General features: G+C 44.2%; 2 protein-coding genes across 2 annotated transcripts in view; one reads left to right on the top strand and one right to left on the bottom strand.

Annotated features, from left to right (window-relative positions):
* Window positions 1-2,415: 2,415 nt before the first annotated feature.
* Window positions 2,416-9,432, bottom strand: LOC128438545 (E3 ubiquitin/ISG15 ligase TRIM25-like). Its single transcript, XM_053421127.1, is given in 3 exon segments — window positions 2,416-3,442; window positions 3,444-4,841; window positions 7,682-9,432. Coding segments are annotated over 3 exon segments (3,408 nt in total). The 5' UTR covers window positions 9,347-9,432; the 3' UTR covers window positions 2,416-3,097.
* A 1,903-nt stretch (window positions 9,433-11,335) lies between these two features.
* snx2 (sorting nexin 2) overlaps window positions 11,336-15,049 on the top strand; it is a 17,833-nt gene continuing 14,119 nt past the window's right edge. The window contains 3 exon segments of the mRNA XM_053419996.1: window positions 11,336-11,488; window positions 14,542-14,641; window positions 14,747-14,901. Coding sequence (XP_053275971.1) covers window positions 11,387-11,488; window positions 14,542-14,641; window positions 14,747-14,901 — 357 coding nt within the window. The 5' untranslated portion in view covers window positions 11,336-11,386.

Below are 15,049 nucleotides of genomic sequence, written 5' to 3'. Positions count from 1 at the left end.
TTATGTCTCATAGATCCATAGTTATAGTCATAAGTTACAGTGCCTTGCATAAGTATTCACCCCCCTTGGACATTTTCCCATTATGTACTGTTACTAACTGGAATTCAAATAGACTTAAATAAACTTTTTCCCGTTTGATCAACAAAACATGCATAGTACTTTGGAGGTGCAAAATAAATTTTATTGTGACACAAACAATAATGAGAACAAAAAAGTTGACATCTGTTGGGTGCATAAGTATTCACCCCCCTGTGTCAATACTTGGTAGAACCCCCTTTCGCTGCAATTACAGCTGCAAGTCTTTTGGGGTATGTCTCTAGCAGCTTTGCACATCTAGAGATGGAAAGGTTTGTCCATTCTTCTTGGCAAAAAAGATGAAGCTCAGTCAGATTGGATGGAGACCGTCTGTGAACCGCAATCTTCAAGTCTTGCCATAGATTCTCTATTGGATTGAGGTCTGGGCTTTGACTGGGCCATTTTAAGACATTAACATTCTTTAATCCAAACCATTCCTTTGTAGCTCTGGCTGTATGTTTAGGGTCATTGTCCTGCTGGAAGATGAACCTCCGCCCCAGTCTCAAGTCTTTTGCAGACTGCATCAGATTTTCTTCAAGGATTTCCCTGTATTTGGCTCCATCCATCTTTCCCTCTATTCTGACCAGTTTCCCTGTACCTGCTGAAGAGAAGCATCCCCACAGCATGATGCTACCACCACCATGTTTCACTGTTGGGATGGTGTGCTAAGGGTGATGGGCAGTGTTGGGTTTTCGCCACACATAGCGTTTTGCATTGAGGCCAAAAAGTTAAATTTTGGTCTCATCTGACCAGAGCACCTTCTTCCACATGTTTGCTGTGTCTCCCACATGGCTTCTGGCAAACTCCAAACGGGATTTTTTATGGATCCCTTTCAACAATGGCTTTCTTCTTGCCACTCTTCCATAAAGGCCAGATTTGTGGAGTAGACGACTAATAGTTGTCCTGTGGACAGATTCTCCCACCTCAGCTGTGGATCTCTGCAACTCCTCCAGAGTAACCATGGGCCTCCTGGTTGCTTCTCTGATTAATTTTCTCCTTGTCCGACTCTTCAGTTTGGGTGGACGGCCTCCTCTTGGTAGGTTTGCGGTTGTGCCATATTCTTTCCATTTTCTTATGATGGATTTTATGGTGCTCAGAGAGATGTTCAAAGCTCTGGATATTTTTTTATAACCTAACCCTGCTTCATATTTCTCCACAACTTTCTCCCTGACCTGTTTGGTGAGCTCCTTGGTCTTCATGATGCTGTTTGTTCAGTAATGATCTCCAACAAACTCTGAGTCCGTCACAGAACAGGTGTATTTATACTGGAATCCCTTTGCTTTATCACCCGCAGATCCAGGGCCTCTGTGGCCGCACCATGGATTGCGGTTTGTGGATCGTACACCGGGGGTCGCGGTGGTGGATCCATTGTGGCGGATTCTGGGCTGATCGTGGTGCTGGTGGCGGACCCTGTGTCGCGTTGGCATTGGGCACGGGCGGTGGACCAGGACCGTGGTGGTGGCTTGTGATGGGTCCTGGTGGGCGGCGGTGGACGGTGACTGAGGACTGGAGTGGCGTCTGGTCTGGATGGTGGATCGTGGTCTGGATGGTTGCTGACCATGGACTGTGATTGCAGCGGGACTGCTTGGCATGTCATGTTGGGGTTGTCCTTCGGGATGTCTACCCTCATCAAATGCTGCTAGAGACTTTAATCTTTAATCTTGAAGACTTTAATCTTGATGATGTTTTCCTGCACGTGGCATCTATTGCACTTCTGTCCGTCCTGGGAGAGGGATCCCTCTCATGTGGCTCTCTCTGAGGTTTCTACATATTTTTACCCTGTTAAAAGGGTTTTTAGTAGTTTTTCCTTACTCTTGCTGAGGGTTAAGGACAGAGGATGCCACACCCTGTTAAAGCCCTATGAGATGAATTGTAATTTGTGAATATGGGCTATACAAATAAAATTTGATTGATTGATTGATTGATACTGAGATTAAATTGCAGACAGGTGGACCCTATTTACTAATTATGTGACTTGCAAATGTGACTTGTGAATGCAATTGGTCGCACCAGATCTTTGTTAGGGGTTTCACAGTAAAGGGGGTGAATACATATGCACTCAACACTTTTCAGATTTTTATTTGTAAATAATTGTGAAATCCATGTAATATTTCCCCCCACTTCCAAATGATGCACTATTTTGTGTTGGTCCATTATATAAACTCACGATAAAATAAATTTTAATCTGTGGTTATACCATGACAAAATGTAAAAAAGTCCAAAGGGGGTGATTACTTATGCAAGGCACTGTATGTTTGTGGAGTTTCAGGAGGAGAACTGCTTCAGGTATTCAGGTTTCACTTTGTCTCCATCAGCTTCGAATGAAGACAGAAGAACAGACTGGATTTATTCTTTATTTCAACTTCAGCTTCTTCACACATTAGATTTTTATTGCTTTAAACACATATAAGAGATTTAAATGTATAATCACATGTATAAGAAACCCATGTGATGAGAGCTGCAGATCAAACCCTCAGGGACTCGATCAGGACACTCTCCAGTGGACCTGCTGGTTCAGATCAGGAAAATCAAAAAGAACAGAAACCTACACAGCAGCAGATCAATATGCACGTTCACTAAATATGTAAATACATGAGGACGAGTGGATTCACACTTTACAGAGATGAGCCGTGATGAAAACAAACCAGGTTCCACATTCACAATGTGACCAAACATCCCATAACACATGTGGAAAAGAAAAGAACAAAGAATCAGCTCATTGATGAGGATCAGGATCAACACAGGTTCTAAAACATCACACAACCTGATTTCTACTTTGATTCATAAAACAACAACAACATTAGTTCTTTCAAACACATTCATGTCAGTGTAATTATAGATTTGTGTCTTTAAACAGTGAGAACTGAATATGTGTGATAAAGGAAGGTCAGTGTTTGATTGACAGCTGATCTCTGTGCGGAGCAGAAACGTCACCACAACGAACTTTGATCAACAAACATGGAGACAAGAGAAGTTAAAGATTTACACACAGAATCTAAATCACTGCTTTAATGACTCGAGTCTATTTGAGTTTACAGAACTCAGCTGTGGATCCAGAACAATAAACCCCAACTCCAGCATAGAGAGGCTGAGTGAATGTGGTCTGGACTCTGTGGAGGAGAGTCATGGTGTCAGAGACTCTGTAGAAGGACAGAACACCTGCACTGTGATCCAGGTACACTCCTACTCTGGAGGACACAGGACCTGACACTGGAGTCATGATGCTGTTGTAATGAAAGTTATAACTGTTTTCATAACAATGTAATGACCAAGATTTATCATTGAATCCAAATATACATTCATCTGAGCCTACTGCTCTGCTGATATTCTTGTATGTGACTGCTACACTAACTCCTCCCCACCTCCACCTCCACCTCCCAGTAACAACGTCCAGTCAGACTCTCTCTACTCAGGACCTGATGACAATCAGTGAATCTGTCTGGGTGATCAGAATAAGACTGATCTTTACTCGTCCATGTTACTTTTCTGTTTCCCTCAGATAATAACAGACGTTTGTTTGCTGTGTTTGGATCCAGTGTGATTTCCTGTGAATATCTTAAGAAGTCAGCTCTGGTCTCTGGCTCTGGTTGTGGCAGTAAAACATCCACTTGAGACACAATCTGTAAAATCTCTGTCTCTGTCTCACTCAGAATGTCCTGTAGTCGACCTCTGACCTGGGACACAGCTGCTGTCACGTCCTCAAAGTTCCTCAGAGGACGGATCCTGAAGCTGGATGAGTGTGTAGATCCACTGAGTGGTGACAGTGAGGGGTAGTTGTGTAGAAACTGGTTGTGATCCTCTGTGTCTGAGAGCTGCTTCAGTTCATGGTCTTTCCTCTTCAGCTCAGTGATCTCCTGCTCCAGTCTCTCCTGAAGCTCTCTGACTCGACTCACTTCAGTTTCCTGCTGGGATCTGATCTGCTGCTTCACATCAGAGCTTCTTTTCTCCAGCAGACGGATCATCTCAGTGAAGATCTCCTCACTGTCCTCCACTGCTTTATCAGCAGAGCCATTGAGGGCCTCCTCCTCCTGTTGAAGCAGCTTCAGGTCTTTCTCTGTGTCCTGGACTCTCTGCTGGATGGTTTGTCTCCTCAGCCCGAGCTCTCTCTGCCTCTCAGTCCTTTCTGCTGCAGCTGACACTGTGTCGTGGTCTTTATGTTCCTCCACAGAGCAGAGATAACAGATACACTGCTGATCAGTGCGGCAGAACATCTTCATCACCTCGTCGTGACGAGAGCAGATGTTCTCCTGGAGCTTCTCCGAGGGCTCCACCAGCTTGTGCCTCTTAAAAGGAGCCAACTGAAGATGAGGCTGGAGGTGTTTTTCACAATAAGAGACCAAACAAACCAAACAGGACTTGAGAGCTTTCAGTTTTCTCCCAGTGCAGACATCACAGGCCACATCTTCAGGTCCAGCATAGCAGTGATCAGCAGGAGCAGCTTGGAGTCCAGTCTTCTTCAGCTCCTCCAGTGAATCAGCTAACATGGTGCTTTTCTCCAGGACAGGCCTCGGTGTGAAGGTCTGTCTACACTGAGGACAGCTGTAGCTTCCTCTCTCCTCCCCTTGGTCCCAGTGGGTGTTAATACAGCTCTTACAGTAGCTGTGTCCACAGCCAGTAGTCACCGGATCCTTCAGTAGATCCAGACAGATCGGACAGGAGAATCTTTCTCTGTCCAGGTGAACTTCTTGCTGCGCCATTTCAGCTGCTGCCAGAGACTGAAGAACAGTTTCACTTCCTGTGAACAGAAACAGATCTCTGCTCCTCCCTCTCGTTCACTCCCTCCCTCTCTCGTTCACTCCCTCTTTTTACCACGTTTTAAAACCCTGAAGAAAAGAGCAACAGTCATACCTCTCCTCAGCAGGGCTGCCTCACTGTTTATGATCTCTTATTATATTATATTGTTAAAGAGTAAAGTTGTGCAAGCTTCAATAATGCAGCTCAGTATAAAAGGTTACAGCATCAAATCAAACTTTGTACTTTGAAGTTACACGTTACTTCCTGTTTCCTGTCCTGTCATTTATCTTTGTAGAAAACCTCTGATTAGATTTTATCGTGAACTGAGACTTTGTTTTCTGAGGTCCAACTTTTATTCTGAAATGCCAGGCTGTTTGCTCTCTGCTTTCACTCTTATTATGTGGAACAATAAAAAAATATTTCCTTCCTTCTTCAGCAGAATAAAAATGAGAAACATCAGAGAACACGTGGACGTGAAGCAGGAGTGTGTGTGTGTGTCCTGTAGTGATCGGGGTCAATGGACTGTTTAGAGGGTTAAGGTTAGTTAGGTTTAAGGTTAGAGTTAGTTTAGGTTAAAGTTAAGGTAGGGTTAAACGTTAAGTTGTGATAGTTAAGGTTCGGTTTGGGTCAGTCAAGTGCATTATGTCAATGAGTGTCCTCACAACTATATAGAGACCAGTGTGTGTGTTGAGTTGAATCTTTATCATTTAATTGTAGTACAGAGTTATTGATTGTTATTTCGTGTTTATATTGAATGTTTATGTTGAACATATTTCTCTGACTCAGAAACGTCCAGCTTACTGGTCAGGGTGTAGGAGGCGTGTTCTATTCTCAGGTGAGCTGCTGCCAAACACGTCCCATCGTCCAGGTTCCAGTTTAGCCAAACAGGAAGTTTACCAGGACTAGAGCTGCTCTGTTTCCACTGCTGCAGTACAGTCCAGACCTGAGTGGTCATCAATAGAAAAGCTCTATATGAATAGAAACCATTTACCATTTACCTCGAGTCGAGGACAAGACACCACCAGTTATTGTTTTTTTCATATTCCACATTTTTACATTGAGGTCCTTGTACCAGGGCTTACATCAGATCAACTTCAAATTGAGATGAGTGTGATCACAACAAGACAAAGTTATTTAAAGATCCATTCCTCAGTTATATTTATTTTTTTTAGGCAAAAGGCAAAACACGCAACGCTTCAAAATGCATGTGCTCGGGCCCGATCGGTGCTGAGGCCACTGTGCTTTCTGGTTAAATCATTTTATATGAGAGGATTTGAGACTTTAGGGTTAGGGTCAGTTAACTGAACAAGACACTTGAGGATGTTAACTTTGACTCTAGGATAATTTTATGGAAAGAAAAATAAATAATAATCAAGAAAAGATCAGTCAATAATGAAATAATCACAATTACCCCTTGTTCCCTGTATCGAAGTATCTGCATTGTGTCTATATTTGAGTGTTTTCCTCAGTCTATCACTTGATGATATGATTTATACATGTCAGATATAACAGGATTTCAACCAGGAAACATTCCAGTTACTCTTGCTCATATAATAATGACAAATAATGGGAAATGTGTCATTGTGCTACGTCATTTTAGATTGTTACCATAATGTCCAATATTCAGCCTTGAATCTAAGTTAGGTAACGCATTCCAAACAACCTTTTCATTACTCACAATAACTCTTTAATAACACATAAGCCCTACAACCCAACTCTGTGATTTTCAAAGGATTTTCAAATGCATATCTAAATGTTTAATTATTATTGTTGTTATTTTTTACAGTGGCCCAGACTGGACATACTAAACCTTTGGAGTTTTTATGATAACTGAAGGTTTCCACAGATTCTCCTTTATGTTTGGAAGGGGGGGGGGAGTGAGGTGAGGGATATATGTGTTGATAAATATAAGTTATGACTATAACTATGGATCTATGAGACCGAACGATGACCCTCACATCATCTCGTAGCTCAGCTCTTCTATTGTGGATATATGGTCTCGAGGTTCAGGAGATGAGGGCATGATTCAAGGTAAAGGCCCTGGTGACGTCATCCTTATGTTTCATAGATCCATAGTTATAGTCATAAGTTATGTTTGTGGAGTTTCAGGAGGAGAACTGCTTCAGGTATTCAGGTTTCACTTTGTCTCCATCAGCTTCGAATGAAGACAGAAGAACAGACTGGATTTATTCTTTATTTCAACTTCAGCTACTTCACACATTAGATTTTTATTGCTTTAAACACATATAAGAGATTTAAATGTATAATCACATGTATAAGAAACACATGTGATGAGAGCTGCAGATCAAACCCTCAGGGACTCGATCAGGACACTCTCCAGTGGACCTGCTGGTTCAGATCAGGAGAATCTGAAAGGACAGAAACCTACACAGCAGCAGATCAATATGCACGTTCACTAAATATGTAAATACAATGAGGACGAGTGGATTCACACTTTACAGAGATGAGCCGTGATAAAAACAAACCAGGTTCCACATTCACAATGTGACCAAACATCCCATAACACATGTGGAAAAGAAAAGAACAAAGAATCATCTCATTGATGAGGATCAGGATCAACACAGGTTCTAAATCATCACACAACCTGATTTCTACTTAGATTCATAAAACAACACAAACATCAGTTCTTTCAAACACATTCATGTCAGTGTAATTATAGATTTCTGTCTTTACAAAGTGATAAGTAAATATGTGTGTTATATCTAGGTCAGTGTTTGATTGACAGCTGATGTCTGTGTGGAGCAGAAACGTCATCATGATGACCTTTGATCAACAAACATGGAGACAAGAGAAGTTAAAGATTTACACACAGAATCTAAATCACTGCTTTAATGACTCGAGTCTATTTGAGTTTACAGAACTCAGCTGTGGATCCAGTATATTCAACACTAACTCCAGCATAGAGAGGCTGAGTGAATGTGGTCTGGACTCTGTGGAGGAGAGTCATGGTGTCAGAGACGCTGTAGAAGGACAGAACACCTGCTCTGTGATCCAGGTACACTCCTACTCTGGAGGACACAGGACATGACACTAGAGTCATGATGCTGTTGTAATGAAAGTTATAACTGTTTCCACTACAATATAATGACCAAGATTTATCATTGAATCCAAATATACATTCATCTGAGTTTCCTGCTCTTCTGATATTCTTGTATGTGACTGCTACACCAACTCCTCCCCCCCCCACCTCCACCTCCCAGTAACAACGTCCAGTCAGACTCTCTCTACTCAGGACCTGAGGCCAATCAGTGAATCTGTCTGGGTGATCAGAATAAGACTGTTCTTTTCTCATACATGTTACTTTTCTGTTTCCCTCAGATAATAACAGATATTTGTTTACTGTGTTTGGATCCAGTGTGATTTCCTGTGAATATCTTAAGAAGTCAGCTCTGGTCTCTGGATCTGGTTGTGGCAGTAAAACATCCACTTGAGACACAATCTGTAAAATCTGTGTCTCTGTCTCACTCAGAATGTCCTGTAGTCGACCTCTGACCTGGGACACAGCTGCTGTCACGTCCTCAAAGTGCCTCAGAGGACGGATCCTGATGCTGGATGAGTGTGTAGATCCACTGAGTGGTGACAGTGAGGGGTAGTTGTGTAGAAACTGGTTGTGATCCTCTGTGTCTGAGAGCTGCTTCAGTTCCTGGTCTCTCCTCTTCAGCTCAGTGATCTCCTGCTCCAGTCTCTCCTGAAGCTCTCTGACTCGACTCACTTCAGTTTCCTGCTGGGATCTGATCTGCTGCTTCACATCAGAGCTTCTTTTCTGCAGCAGACGGATCATCTCAGTGAAGATCTCCTCACTGTCCTCCACTGCTTTATCAGCAGAGCCATTGAGGGCCTCCTCCTCCTGTTGAAGCAGCTTCACGTCTTTCTCTGTGTCCTGGACTCTCTGCTGGATTGTTTGTCTCCTCAGCCCGAGCTCTCTCTGCCTCTCAGTCCTTTCTGCTGCAGCTGACACTGTGTCGTGGTCTTTATGTTCCTCCACAGAGCAGAGATAACAGATACACTGCTGATCAGTGCGGCAGAACATCTTCATCACCTCGTCGTGACGAGAGCAGATGTTCTCCTGGAGCTTCTCCGAGGGCTCCACCAGCTTGTGCCTCTTAAAAGGAGCTAACTGAAGATGAGGCTGGAGGTGTTTTTCACAATAAGAGACCAAACAGTTCAAACAGGACTTGAGAGCTTTCAGTTTTCTCCCAGTGCAGACATCACAGGCCACATCTTCAGGTCCAGCATAGCAGTGATCAGCAGGAGCAGCTTGGAGTCCAGTCTTCTTCAGCTCCTCCACTAAATCAGCTAACATGGTGTTTTTCTCCAGGACAGGCCTCGGTGTGAAGAACTGTCTACACTGAGGACAGCTGTAGCTTCCTCTCTCCTCCCCTTTGTCCCAGTGGGTGTTAATACAGCTCTTACAGAAGCTGTGTCCACAGCCAGTAGTCACCGGATCCTTCAGTAGATCCAGACAGATCGGACAGCAGAATCTTTCTCTGTCCAGTTGAACTTCTTGCTGCGCCATTTCAGCTGCTGCCAGAGACTGAAGAACAGTTTCACTTCCTGTGAACAGAAACAGATCTCTGCTCCTCCCTCTCGTTCACTCCCTCCCTCTCTCGTTCACTCCCTCCCCCTCTCGTTCACTCCCTCTTTTTACCACGTTTTAAAACCCTGAAGAAAAGAGCAACAGTCCTACCTCTCCTCAGCAGGGCTGCCTCACTGTTTACGATCTCTTATCATATTATATTGTTAAAGAGTAAAGTTGTGCAAGCTTCAATAATGCAGCTCAGTATAAAAGGTTACAGCATCAAATCAAACTTTGTACTTTGAAGTTACACGTTACTTCCTGTTTCCTGTCCTGTCATTTATCTTTGTAGAAAACCTCTGATTAGATTTTATCGTGAACTGAGACTTTGTTTTCTGAGGTCCAACTTTTATTCTGAAATGCCAGGCTGTTTGCTCTGTGCTTTCACTCTTATTATGTGGAACAATAAAAAAATATTTCCTTCCTTCTTCAGCAGAATAAAAATGAGAAACATCAGAGAACACGTGCACGTGAAGCAGGGGAGTGTGTGTGTGTCCTGCAGTGATCAGGGTCAATGGACTGTTTAGAGGGTTAAGGTTAGTTAGGTTTAAGGTTAGAGTTAGTTTAGGTTAAAGTTAAGGTAGGGTTAAACATTAAGTTGTGATAGTTAAGGTTTGGTTTGGGTCAGTCAAGTGCATTATGTCAATGAGTGTCCTCACAACTATATAGAGACCAGTGTGTGTGTTGAGTTGAATCTTTATCATTTAATTGTAGTACAGAGTTATTGATTGTAATTTCGTGTTTATATTGAATGTTTATGTTGAACATATTTCTCTGACTCAGAAACGTCCAGGTTACTGGTCAGGGTGTAGGAGGCGTGTTCTATTCTCAGGTGAGCTGCTGCCAAACACGTCCCATCGTCCAGGTTCCAGTTTAGCCAAACAGGAAGTTTACCAGGACTAGAGCTGCTCTGTTTCCACTGCTGCAGTACAGTCCAGACCTGAGTGGTCATCAATAGAAAAGCTCTATATGAATACAAACCATTTACCATTTACCTCGAGTCGAGGACAAGACACCACTAGTTATTGTTTATTTTCATATTCCACATTTTTACTTTGAGGTCCTTGTACCAGGGCTTACATCAGATCAACTTCAAATTGAGATGAGTGTGATCACAACGAGACGGAGATACAAAGTTATTCAAAGATCGATTCTTCAGTTATATTTATTTTTTTTAGGCAAAAGGCAAAACACGCAACGCTTCAAAATGCATGTGCTCGGGCCCGATCGGTGCTGAGGCCACTGTGCTTTCTGGTGAAATCATTTTATATGAGAGGATTTGAGGCTTTAGGGTTAGGGTCAGTTAACTGAACAAGACACTTGAGGATGTTAACTTTGACTCTAGGATCATTTTATGGAAAGAAAAATAAATAATAATCAAGAAAAGATCAGTCAATAATGAAATAATCACAATGACCTCTTGTTCCCTGTATCGAAGTATCTGCACTGTGTCTATATTTGAGTGTTTTCCTCAGTCTATCACCTGCTTATATGATTTATACATGTCAGATATAACAGGATTTCAACCAGGAAACATTCCAGTTACTCTTGCTCATATAATAATGACAAATAATGGGAAATGTGTCATTGTGCTACGTCATTTTAGTTGTTGTAGTTGTTATTCAGCCTTGAATCTAAGTTAACTGTTAGGTAACACATTCCAAACAACGTTTGGATCCAACTCTGTGATATTCAATCGATTTACAAATGCATATCTAAATGTTTAATTATTATTGTTCATTGTTTCTTTTTTTTCATATTCTGGGAGTCTGTTCAGGAAACGGTCCCAGGAATCCGCAGCGGAGTGACGCCTCCCTGCCTCTCCTCTCTCTGCAGGTCACATGACAGCGGTGTGACCCTCCGGACGCCCCGCTCCTCTCTCCTCCCTCTGCCCGTCACACTCGTCTGTTTTCCGGCTGAGCGTCGGGCTGAGTGTCGGCGTCAGCCTCCATCACAACCCGCCGCAGGACCCACGCGAACATGGCGGACACGAGCAGGGAGCCCGCCCCGGAGCGCACCGACTTCCAGGAGCTGGAGGAGGCCGAGGACCTGTTCCCGGAGCCGGCGGCCGCACAGGAGGAGGTGAGCGGGAGGAGGAGGAGGAGATGTCGGGGAGGCCGAGGGGAGAGAGGCGGTCAGGGCGTGAAGCCTCCCGCTGACCGCGGAGCGCCGGGGCCGTTAAATCCGTTGTTTTCTGAACGAGGTTTGGTGCGTGAGTGTCACTGTGACGCGGTGTCTGTGCGTGGCGCCGTGAACCCGCAGTAACGGTGTCCCGCACAGCGACGGGAGCCGCGCGGGGTCATGTTCGCGGTGCAAGACGCAGAGTGGGCGTGTCCCAGTCCGTCAGGTGACAGTCACACAGGTGAGGGTGGTGCCTTCAGGACAGGCTGGGAAATAACAAACACAGCGAGTCTTCACACACAAAGGGAAACATCAACGGATTGTTTGAGTTTGATTTCAGGTCGAATGAAGCGTTCGTACTGATCCTCCTTCTCCACCTCCTGATCCTCTGGAGTGAGATCCTCCTTCTCCACCTCCTGATCCTCTGGAGTGAGATCCTCCTTCTCCACACGCTGCTCCGAGACCGACCAGTGGAGATCCTCCTGATCCTCTGAAGTGAGATCTTCCTGATCCACCTCCTGATCCTCTGATTCTGATTCTCCTCCTGATTCTCTGGAGTGAGATCCTCTTGATTCCTCCTGATTCTCTGGAGGGAGTTCCTCCTGGTTCTCCTCCTGATTCTCTGGAGTGAGATCCTCTTTATTCCTCTTGATTCCTCCTGATTCTCTGGAGGGAGTTCCTCCTGGTTCTCCTCCTGATCCTCTGGAGGGAGATCTTCTTTATTCCTCTTGATTCCTCCTGATTCTCCTCCTGATCCTCTGGAGGGAGATCTTCTTTATTCCTCTTGATTCCTCCTGATTCTCCTCCTGATCCTCTGGACTTTCTCCTGCAGACAGTCTGGAGGAGCTGAGGTGAGAACGCAGCAGGAGATTCTCCACTGGATTCAGCGAGAGATCGTGTTCATGACGTTTCCAACACGCGATGCTAAAACAACACAAACACAACACAAACACGTCCAGATGAAAAAGCTTTGCCACACAAATAGAAACACCGGCTAAGATGTGAAGAGAGCGCTTGTTGACAGAAGAAGAACACGTGACCTCGGCAGCAGAAGGAATCTGTCACTTCCTGTCTCTGAACGCCCTGGTGGATTCTGGGACATTGTGAACTGAGCGGCAGGTGGAGGACAAACTCCTGAGAAAGTCCAGACCCAGTTCTACAGACGTCCTCGGAGGTCCAGCTGTCGACTCAGAGTCCACAGGGACATGTGTCAGACTCTGCCTGGAGGAGGTGAAATGAAAGTTTCTTTAATTGACCTCAGAAACGTTTCGTCTCTCGGTTGTTGCCGCCTCACTTCCTGCCGCCTCACTTCCTGTTTCCTTGCAGGTAAACAACAGAAGCCAGTGAAGTTTAAGTTCCTGGTGGAAGACGGACTTGAAAAGTGAAAACAAGTCTTTTATAGAACCAGAGTCAACGCTGCCGGCGTCTTCATGCATCATATTTACACTGCAGCAGTTTGTCATGATGAGTTAAAGTAAACATCGTCTTCAGCTTCAGGACAAACTCCGACGCTCGGACGTCTGGGACTGGTTCACGCTGTTTCCTCTCAATGTGTCCTCAGGTCACACGTGTTGTCCAATCAGCAGCGAGCTCTGAACAAACTCAGCCGTATTAAACCGACTCAGTGGATTCTGAAGTTCTGGTTTATTAGGGAAGCTCATGGATCTTCTCCTCAGAAATGTTCTTAAACCCACCGGGTCGACCGGGGTCACGTTTCTGTGTGTGACGGCGTTTTCACTCGGACCTGGATTTCCTCTCCACGTGTCCTCGTGATCCCTCCACCACTTCCTGCTGTTTGAACTGTTTCAGTCACTGTTTGAAGTTTTCACAAGATTCAGCTTCCGTGTCACTCATTTACATGGAGAGGAATATTTCACTTTTATATATGTTGAGTATTTGATCAATAAGTTTAACATTTTAAAACACATTCTTACTGGTTGAGATGATCATGGTGATGTTAATGAACATTCAGAAGGAGCAGTAGAAATTGAGCAACATGTTTCTTCCTGGTGATTTTTTATTTAAATATGATTTTAATTGGCGAAGGTTTTCTATGGGAGACGCTTTTACGACGGCAGCTGAAGACGGGACTTTCACCAGGAGCCTTCAAATCCTCACACTTACATTTAATAATTAACTTTGCTCCTTTTTTATAGCTTTTTTTTTGTTTTACGTGTTTTCATAGATGAAAAATACAACAACAAAAAACTACTCTGGTTTCCAAAGTTCAATGAAAGCAGACGGCGTTTAAGAACAACAATATTATTATTCATTTATGTATTTATTTAATGGGGAGGGATGAACAGTTTTTGAATGGTTGTTAGATGGATACACCGGTCTTTGTGTGTGTCTGTGTGTGTGTGTGAGTGTGTTTCCTCTGACCTCTGTGTGGTTGCTGAGTAAGGAGGGAGGAAGCTCCTCGTTATCATCACTCGTTTCCTCTCGTCTTTCTGTCGTCTCAGCTGAAAATCTCTCCGTCTCTGCTGCTGGACTCCAGCTGTTACTGAGACCTGGAGCTCGTCTGTTCAGGTGTTTTTACTTTCACACGTTGGTTAGTTCTTGTTTCAGTGCCATGGAGTCAGACCCGATCACAGCAGTAAAGGAACATTCAGGTGAGGGCTGGAATCCTAACATCTGGCCGCTCGTGTCTGTGATCTCAGTCCTTCACTCTTTGCTTCCTGGCTCAGCTTCCTCCTGTGGGACCCGTTTCGGTTCCTGGTTCCTCAGAAGCTCCTCAGAAGCTCCTCAGAAGCTCCTCCTGCTCTTTTCAGTGGATGTGGTTCTGTTCATCAGACCTGGACCTGCACACTGGTTCAGTTTGTGTTGTTCTCCACCAGAAAGAGTTTCTGACTGAAGTGAAGTAGTATAAGTACCTGAGGATGTTTATTATGACGGAACTCGAGATTATTATGATTATTTGTGATATTTCTTTATGTAAAAATCCATCTTATCGAACATCACTTAACAAATCTCATGGGTGTGTGTGTCTGTGTGTGTGTGTGTGTGTTGTACAGTCAGGACCAGCCAGTCTTCCTGCTGAAGACATCAGCACCAACTCAAACGGACCCAAACAAGATTCACTATTTGATGACGACCCCGAAGACCTGTTTGCAGGTAACTACACACACACTCTCACACACACACACACTCTCACACACACACACACACACACAGTAACGGACACACTCACTAACACACTGTGTGTTTGTGTTGTCGCAGAGGCCACAGAGGAGGTTTCGTTGGACAGTCCAGAGAGAGAAGTCCTGTTGTCCGACGGTCCGTCCCCCGCCATCACCCCCATCACCCCCCCCACCTCGGTCATCACCCCTTGCATCGGTCACGATGACATGTTCACACACTCCTCCTTCGACGAGGTGACTACACACACACACACACACACACAGACACACACATCCTTTGAGGTAAATCTTTGAAGGTGATTAAATGAAATGAAACGAACAAAGCGTTTGCAGATTTTAGCTTCAGGCAGATTCAGAGACTTTTAGCTTGATACCAGAATAA

This window comes from Pleuronectes platessa, chromosome 4 (assembly GCF_947347685.1).
Source record: "Pleuronectes platessa chromosome 4, fPlePla1.1, whole genome shotgun sequence".
NCBI classification, from domain to species: domain Eukaryota; kingdom Metazoa; phylum Chordata; class Actinopteri; order Pleuronectiformes; family Pleuronectidae; genus Pleuronectes; species Pleuronectes platessa.
The sequence above is the reverse complement of the archived record's forward strand: the minus strand, read 5'-3'. Positions and strand labels throughout refer to the sequence as shown.